Source organism: Pyxicephalus adspersus, chromosome 5 (genome assembly GCF_032062135.1).
Source record: "Pyxicephalus adspersus chromosome 5, UCB_Pads_2.0, whole genome shotgun sequence".
NCBI classification, from domain to species: domain Eukaryota; kingdom Metazoa; phylum Chordata; class Amphibia; order Anura; family Pyxicephalidae; genus Pyxicephalus; species Pyxicephalus adspersus.
Window position 1 is genome coordinate 20962695 of NC_092862.1, and position 9985 is coordinate 20972679.

The window sequence follows — 9985 nt, forward strand, 5'->3', positions numbered from 1 at the left end:
GTTTTTAAAGTGCCTTGCTATTCAAGCAGCTACTTTATACCATAAAATAACTTCTTTTATTAGCAGCAAACTCAAAACTATCTCTAGATATGTCATTCCTTTATCCGACATGTCTCTAAAATAGGGTCTTTGAAGTGGATCTATCCCATACAGAAGTGCGTTCACTGGGTATATTGCCCTCTTCAATTATCGGCTTTACCAGGATGGCGGAGGCCGCTCCATCCCTATAATTATTAGTCATTGCACCAGTAGTTGAACTGATATATTTTCATAAAACTGCGTGCCTAGAGTGGTTATTGCAGCCATATATAACACTAAATCATTTGTTACAAATTCTCTAGAGACAGGTTAAGGGAGAAGTAATGTGTATTTCATAAATATGAAAGCCTTCAGCATAAGCACAGACATAAAACTATGACTAATATTTTTAGTTCTTGTTTTCTTATGAAGCACCTGTGGATGTGACTTGCATGAGGAAAGATCCTATTTTGCTTTGTTATTTCAGGAAAGGCCATTTTTCTTTGGCATACTGTTTCTGGTTCCTATGACAACCATTTAAAGCTATGTTTCCCAAGCTTCTGGCCTTGTAAATGGCTGGTAGTATTCCCTCTCTCAGAGGCACTGAATTTTAAGTAATGTTTTAAGAAATATATACAAATATATGTGCAGTATATTATATAATATTATATAAACGAGTCTCTCTTTTTTTTTTCTCTTTATCATCCAGTGTTATTTAAAGCAAACCTGTGTTTTAATAGTAATGCATAGTTTTCTTTAATGCCCCCGTTCCCATCATTAGTTTCCCACCTTCCCTTCTCTTCCCAATTTCCCCGGCACAAAGTAAATATCCTGTACTTCTAGGTACAGATGAGGGTGTGACTTATTCCCCTTCCACTTTTTGGACCGCATTGGTGCTTAATAATTGACCCAGTGGTATAACCTGAAGAAAGTCCTAAATTCTACAATTCTACAAACAAAGCTCCAAAAATAGCTTACATGGCTCTTCCTTTTTCTAATTTCTAGCCACCTAATTTGACTTAAGTGCAATAGCGAATATGCATTACATGTATAATTGTCACATTATTGTATATACTTGGGTATAAACCATTTCATCAAAGAATCCCTCGCTTTATACTTGGATACCACCACTAGATGGCGTTGTGTCCTCATATATAGTGTGTACCACACTTTACATGGGGACTCAGTACCATCTACCAGCAGCCAACAATAATGCACTGAAGACTATCTTAGATCATATGATTCATTCGACTAAAAAATGCTAAATACTTTAACCTGTAAAATGGCAGAAAAAAGATAAACAGTACCAATGTGATCCTAATTTTTGTGTTTTAAAATTGACACAGCGAATGTATTTATTCACATTATTTTTTTAGCAATTCTGATTACCATATTAATATAAATGATAGGCACACTTTGTGTGCTGGGTTTATACTGGAGACAAAGTATTTCCTGTATATTCAGGTAAAATAAGTACCTTGGTTTATAGTTGGATCAGTTTATTTTCAAGTATAAGTACTTTTACAAAAACAGAAAAATACCTGCCAGAAGTCCTGTCTGGGTAGAGAAATACAATGCCTTTGATTCACTTAGGACCCAACCAGAGTTGTTCTCCTTAGCCTGCTGAACTACAGAACTTGGCTTCACCCCTTTCTATCTCACTTCACGTGAATACATTCATTTCATTCTATGTAAAACCAGGTTGCCACTTGCTGCTGCTTGTTGCTGCTCATCAGAAAGGCCTATGGGAGATGTAGTTCTGGGGGTGTTCCTAAATCAGTAGGAGCTGACCACCTGGCAGCTACCCTTGCAAACATTTATTAATCCTGACGATCAGGTCATAAATAAGTAATAAAGCTATATAGGTATAAGAAAAAAATTATGTTTTATAAAAAGGAGAGGAGGATTTTGGGGTCAGTCTAGGTTAGTGATTATCAACCTTTTTAACATGGGAGAACCCTTGAAATAACTTTCAGGTCTTTAGGGAACCCCTGCTATAGTAACAATATTTACAGGTCACAATACATTAAGGGTGGTCAGTAGGAAGAATGCCTCTTACATTGCAGGCCAGTGGGAAGAATATCACCCTTATAGATTGCTCATTGTTCAAGGAACCCCTAGCAACCTCTGATGGAACCCTAGGGGTCCTCTGAACCTTGGTTGAGAAACACTGATTAAAGCAACCCCTGAATTTAAACTTTAATTGAAGTCTGTTGAAATCAATATAAACCCAAAAGTGTTTTCTAAACTCTATCTTGTTATTCAGACCAAGAAAAGTCCTTGATAGCAGTAATTCCTAATCTATTACCATCTACACATATACCAGAAATATATCAGTTTATATCAGACAATACTTTGACATGAATAATTGTATAAAAGAAAAACAACACAAATAAGGTAAAAAATAAGCTTTATTTTAACGGAAAAATGGATGTTATAGTTATACATTATTGGCTGTTGCTTAGGAGCAATGATTTTTCCCCATTTCTATTAAATAAAAAAATCTTAATTTTAGGAGTGTTTTAAAAAACAAATAAGATCATAGGCACATACTATAAAACCAAATAGCATCCAATGCCAAGGCATTGGTCACCAACCCAAGTCCTCCTATTTTATGTACATAAACTTGAATTTTTCATTTTTTTTTTTTTTTTTTAACAAAGCAAATATTTTTTAGCAAAAATATTGAAATGTACTCTGACAATCTACAGAGTATGATAGCTTTAGTTTGGGAAGCACAGATGACAGAAATTGCTTTCAAAAGGCAATGAAACAATAGTATAGTAATTGAAAAAACAGCATACATTTGACCAGGTATTTCACATTTATGACAAAAATACAAATGCAACAATATGAAAAAAAATTAAGAACTTCCAGTTTATTACTACATATTTATCTACATATGCCACCATAATAATTAACAAGTAAAAGAATGTTTCACTTGGGAAATATGGTCCAGTATAAGCCGCCTTTCACGTAAAGTTTCTCAAACAGAAATGATAATATTCAAGAACTACAAGTTTTGTTTGGTGGAGAGGAAAAGCAACACAACTCCTGTTTTGGAGAATCAACACATTTAAAGGCATCTTTAGCTAAAGCCAAACAGCCATCCAGAAGCTCAGGCCCTGATTTATTGAATCTGTCCAAGGCTGGAGAGAATACACTTTCAGCAGTGAAACTGGGTGATCCAGCAAATCTGGAATGGATCTGATCCAGGATTCAAAACATTTGCTAGCAAAAATCCATTTCATGTTTTCTGGATTACCCAGCTTCACTTCTGAAAGTGTATTCTCTCCAGCCTTGGAGAACTTCAATTAATTAGGCCCTCAATGTCCCGTTCACTGGAGGCGATTTCAGATCAATGGACATGTGCTTTGCAGTCCATCGTTGATCTTTGCATTACTTATTGATTAGGCATGTGTGACCATAATTTAGATATTCTTTCCTGAAAAAAAAAGATGATCCAAACAAGTAATCACTGCAATGGCAGTAAACATGGCAAGACAAGGAAAATAAAAAATAGACATATTATATTGCACATTATAAAAATTTGTACAAAAAATCTACCCTATTTTATAAAGATTACTTACAAAATACTTTAAAAGTGATAATTTGTCTTTGTACATTCAGTTTTTGGAAGAGATGACTAACTGTTATAAAAAATGCTTGGCTACACATATTCTGTAAAAAATTATAACCTCCAGAGATGCTCCATAAATCTTCCTTTGAGGGTTATTTCCAGTATAGAGTATTTAAAAATGTGTTGTTGGAATGTCTTAATTTGGCAAATCTGGCATATGGCTGTTGTGTATGGCGGGGCTTGTGGGTCAGTTCCCAACCTTTGTACCTAAAGGGCATCAAAATCCAAGAAATGGTAAAAGATTGCAGCCTATTGGCCCTTAGATGCGCATTTATTTGTTCATGTTTTGTTTACTTTTCATTTAATTTGCTGATCCTATCAGTAGCACAATTCCCATCCGAGGGTGACCATGCTCCCTGCTATACTGTATCTATAGATAGATTAATTGGGGTGTTGCTTCCCCAATTAAGAACTTGCAACACATACACCTATTTCCAAAAAATGCAGATAGCTGGTAACAGCCAGTAAAGGCAGAGAGCACTTGAAGCTGCCAGCTGGATCAAAATGTATGTTTGCAGTTATCAAATACAAACAAAACCATTTCAATTAGATTTTTAATAAACCAAAAGGAAATTCAAATGTTCATTGTTAGCGTTACATTTCCACTTTAAGCTGCAAAAATCCTGTACACATTTTGGATTTGGCCACCAATTCTACTATATTAACAATTGTACAAATATATCACAGTTATGGCTCCAGAAGACTTTGCAAAGATTGCTAAAATTGTCAGGGGTGAACATTTAGACATTAAAGTACATGGATTCCAGAATGAAAACACAAAGCAGGCCACAATAAGCCCTTTGATTTGTTCTGAAGCCCCATTTGACAGACCACAAACATTTAGTCTGACCACAGAAAATGTGGACATCCCGACAGGTAAAAGCATTTCTCGAAGCACAAATATAAACAAGGTAACTGATTAACCCAACCAGAATGCAGTATGACCGCTTATTTATATACCATATTGTGAAGTGACAAAAATAAATAAATGATAAAGTCCTTTATTTCGCATTTTCTTCCTTGTATTGAAAATGAAGTAACTAGGAAATTCCTTGTGAAGGAGAATATTAACAAGTCCTAGAAGAATGTCTCTGAAAAGGTAGGGCTTCCAAGAGAACATACAGTCCCCTCTGTTCCAGGCATTCACATTCCTTCCCATCGGGCATTGCTGCGACTTTGGTTAGATTTCCGTCAGGGTGACCTTAAAGCCTTGTTCCACCATGCTCTCAACGTGGAGTATGAAGGTGTCCTCATTAGAGTAATGCTCAATGATGTTGTCATCCATATTAACTAAGATGCTAAGAAAAGAAAAAGAAAACACTTGGTTAGGTGCTCTGACTTTCATGTTGACATGGTGCAAATAGCAAGAAATGCCAAGTCCTAGTTCCTATAATTTATTTAAGAAAACCCACTTTTATTGACATTTGCCTTTTTATCTTAATAAATGTTGGTTTGCTATTGTGTTCCCCATGGTTCACTATTTGGGCCATAGTTAATCAAAAACATTAGCAAAGTCGAAAGCAACCTATTTTTATTTTTTTTAACATAGAAGAAACCTGGAAATAACTTTCAGGTCTTATGGAACCCCTGCTATATTTACTATATCCACAGCTCACAGTATATAAATGTGGTGGTCATGAAGAATGGGTTCCATTTATTGCAGCTCTCCAAGATAGGAGAAGATAGACTATCATGGGGGAGCTTAGGTGATCTAGCAACCTGGAATGGATCTTGTATCTGGGTACCAACTGATGGTAAAGAATTTTTAAGAAATCCATTCCACATTTGCTGGATCACCTATGTTCTCCCATGATAATCCATCCTCTCCAGTCTTGGAAAGCCTTTACTGAATAAGGCCCAATGTCTCTTACATTGCTGGCGAGTGGAAAGAATGTTATACTTTCAGATAGCTAAAAAGTTCATTGATGCCAGTGATAACTAATTTGAAAGGTAAAAATTGCTCAAGAAAACCATTGAAACTTTTAGAGGAATCCCAGGTTTTCACAAGGCTCTGGTTGAGAAGGACTGGCCTAAAGTAAGCTCATAACAGATCAAACCGTGTCACCATTATAAATCTGTTTTATGCAGCTGTGAAGAATTTGTAATACACAAAAACAAGCGCACTGTTAGGAGATATTTTTATCCATGACTCAATATTTGTACTCTCGGCACCGACATATGACCAAAACCTACTATTGCAGTGTAAATAATCTCGTGGTCCCTTTTCCCCTAATGTATGACTCAGAGCAGGAAAATCAATGGTTTCATTTCTTGCTGCATGTTACAGGTTAACATACTCGCTATTAATGTATTCCTGCTGATAATGTTGGAGAGTCTGGCGGGCTGTATGCTCACTCTATGTCCTGTAGGGAATTAATGGGGAGCAATGGGTGTCAGCCAACCCTCAGGTGAAACACTACCACTTCCTTTGTGTGCTCCTGAACAGGTTCAATGTTTTACCTTGTACACTGTTTTTCTCATGCTACCCAGAAGGAAGTCAGGCCAATATCCCACTGCCCCATGATGCTCTGCATTGCCTGTGTGACTACAAGAGTGGTGCTGCTGTATACTCTTTTCTAGGTGTTGTGGTGCCTGGTTGCATGCTGGAGCAAGTGGGGTCCATAACCAGTCATCAACAGGTTATAAGGAGACAACCACCCTTTCTCCTCTCTATAAAATAAGTAGTGAGTGTATGTAGCATAGGGGAAGCATAGAACTCACTAAATATATGGGATATTCTGGTAATGGAGAACCTGGTAAAACCATTGGAGGTAAATTGAAAAAAATATACCCAACATTACCAACATGAAAAGACCAAAAATGTCTAGAAAGGTAAAGTAGGGAATTCCTGGCATAAATCAACTTAAACACACAAGTTTTATTGATACAATGTGGAAAGTTAATAACACATTGCACAATTAGATAAAAAAATGCTAATAATATGCCATGATGATATCATCATATATAAAAACATATTTATATTCCCAACGTGTTTTGCAGAGAAGACTGCTTCTTCAGGGGATAAATAGCTGCATGTGAGTAAAGCACCCAGTAACCAGAACAGAAGTTCAGCAAATTTGTGTTGCAATATACAGTAGAACCCCTGACAGCTCTGCTTACTTAATTGCTCTTGTAACCCTAGCGAAGCTGTGGCATGTGTTCTGCATAAAATAACACCTAGTTCCCCTAGGGATGTGGGAGCAATTAGGAGAGCAGAGCTGTCAGGGGTGCAGAGCAGAGCTCCGGTCTGTTATTGCCTGAGAAAAAGGAAACCCTGATGACGGCTCAAGCCACATCAGGGTTTCCCTTTTCTCAGCCACTCAGCACGGGAGGTGAATGGGGACAAGTTTCCCCATTCAAGTCTAGTGCTAAATGGCTGGGAAACCTCAGTTAACCGCAAAACTACACTGATCCGGAAACGGCCTTTCCCTGTGGGTGCCGGATAACAGAGGATCTACTGTACCAAAACTGATGTCAACAACTCAAGAAAAGAGCCAGCAGTAAAAGTACCGTCAAAGTCTGAACCACCAGCATACAATCAGCTGGAAGAGTCAAGAAGACCGTTTCTAAAATGGAAGGTCTTAGTAGGGAACAATCCCAACTGTAGCCTGTTCTAATATTGCTTCAGCATTAGTCTACAGATGATGGTGCTGGTCAGCTGCCATTATATTTTTTTATCTATTCGTATGATGCTTTGTTAACTGTGTACAATAAAACATTTGAAGTGTATTTATGCCAGGAACTCTCTACTTTTCCTTTTCTAGTCCCTTTTCATGTTTGGTACTTTTTATGGGATATGGCAATTTATTTATTTTTGATTGAGTACTCCTTGGGGGAGTCAGCCTCTATACTTCTTTTTTTATATACCTAACTAACGTTTTTAACGGAAAGAATGTCTTTACAGTAGTGATCAGAACCAACACACACACACACACACACACACACACACACACACACTTAGTGAGAACTTTTTGGAGAAGATTTGGAGCTTGGAGCTGGTGGCATTGGCCATGAGACTATGATGTCACCATCCAATGCAAGGTCAACCAGCCAAAGCCAGAGGAACCCCTAACCTCTGTATAAACCTAGAGGTTCTATGGAACACTGGATGAATATGGCTGCTCTGTATTTTCCAAAGCACATGACTCTCACACTTTCACAAATCACATCCTTCTACAAATACTGTAGTAATAGTATTAATGTTCTTGGTGTTGTTGGTGTCTACACTTCAATATGTATTTCACATGACAGATCACTTTTTATCTCCTTACCCTTTTTTGCTTTTCTTATAGATTTTCACAATTTTTTCAACAGGGATACCATATTTTTCTGATATCTGGAACACAAGAAACAGAAAAAAAGTATAAGTGTTACATGCTGTAAATATAATTCATTTCGTACCGACAGCAGGCACAGATGTTACTCCCTCCTAAGAATGCTGAAAGTTTATCTGAAGCCTTCCCAGATCTGGAGATATAATTAGCAATTAGTGTAATGTATCATTGTTGTCATCGCTACATTTAAAGCGGTATTAAATTCCTAATGTTAAAAATAAATAAATGCATCAGTATTTTGTTCTTTATTGATTTCATGCAATTAGTACTTCCTGGTGACATTCTTTTAAATGTTTTCTCTTACAGTTGCTCTTTCCACCTCATTTTGCAGTTGGCCATCTAAAACTGATTTACTGGGCCTGATATATTAAAGCTGTCCAATGCTGGAGAGGATACACTTTTATCAGTGAACCTGGGTGATCCAGCAAACCTGGAATGGATCTGGTCCAGGATTGAAAACATTGCTAACAAATAGCAAATGACTTAAGAAAGCCATTCCAGGTTTGCTGGATCAGCCGGCTTCACTAATGAAAGTGTATCCTCTCCAGCCTAGGGGAGCTTTAATAAATCATGCCCATAGTGTCAACCCACTCCGATTTGTGACACCACATTTGCTTGTTTACTAGTAACGGGGGTTCACCTGTAACCAATGTATACTGCAGCCTGTTAAGGGAAACAACAGGCAACATTCCCAGTGATTCCACAGTGGGTGCCTGAAGAGGAACTGTTGCAACAATATATAATGCAATCATGCAAACAATATATATGCAAGTGTAGTGCAACAAGTTTAGTCCCTCCACTCACTCCACCAGCAATTAAGGTACAGATATATACTGCATAATTTTTTTTAATTTATGGTAACATGTTAGCAAAAAAAGGTTAAACCAAAATATGAAAGTTCCGCTATACAGTGAACCTATTCTCTATGTTACAATTTATCATAAAGTACCAAATGTATAGTAAAATGTCCATTCTATTTATCATGGTTGCCCTCTCCACGAATATTGGGTTATAAAAGTAAAAAAGTTGCAAGTCAGACCTGCATGCATTTAGGGACTATTGCCAAGATCAGACGCCCCACTCCTTCTCATCACCTGGTTTAATAACAACCTGACACCACTTCAACTGAAACTACGAGAACAAACTATTGGGGCAGAAATACAGCAAAGACAAGAGTGGATTTTCAGAAATATTGTAAGGTGAGGGCAGCTCTTTAACACCTTCACCTATTGCCCTTAGGGTGCTAAGTTGTAATGGGCAAATTCAGTCAGATAAAAGGAAACCAGGATTAAAAAGATAAAGGCTACACACTACACAATGGAGTGTACTGCTAAAGAAAAGTACAGAACCAGGCTGAGCTCTATGGATTACTTTTATTATTAGGAGCAGTCTAGGTATTCTTCAAGGTGTTTGCTGAACATTACTTCCCTCTGTTGGCAGCACACAGACATGACCCTAAATCAAGCAAGTGATGACAAATCTTTTAATTGTATAATAAACAGATAAAAAGGAGCAAAAACAAATCTTTTACACCATTGAGTTGGGTTGAATGGACTTCCTATTGCACCAGAAAAAGTGCATGCACACTTATGGCAGCAAACACATAATGCTAGCAATTCACATCCATTGGTAAGGAATAAGGATAAATTACATTCAGCACATCAATGCGTATAACATGCGCTGCAGTGTGAATGTCAATGAATCAATAATATCTGGTCAATAGACCCCACATAACACCCTTGTTGGTAAAAATTGTTCATGTAAGATAATTATGGCTATGTCCCTTTTACAAAATAACCTTACCTGCCTGATCACTATTTTTTCAATACAATCACCTGTATTTGTTAGCATTTGGGTGCCGCCATTTTTTTCTGCTCCTCTTCCGGGTTCCCAATTAGCCATCTTGATTGGACGGGCATGAAACACAGGAGTTCATTCAATCCGAGCAGCCCCAGGGAATTCTGGGATACTTGGCATATTCTGGCATCATACC

At 37.3% G+C, this 9985-nt stretch overlaps 1 protein-coding gene across 1 annotated transcript in view; it reads right to left on the minus strand.

Annotated features, from left to right (window-relative positions):
- Positions 1-2411: 2411 nt before the first annotated feature.
- Positions 2412-9985, minus strand: part of GRHL2 (grainyhead like transcription factor 2) — a gene marked incomplete in the record, with an annotated part of 60196 nt that continues 52622 nt past the window's right edge. Inside the window, 2 exon segments of the mRNA XM_072410824.1 lie at positions 2412-4956; positions 7930-7994. Coding sequence (XP_072266925.1) covers positions 4839-4956; positions 7930-7994 — 183 coding nt within the window.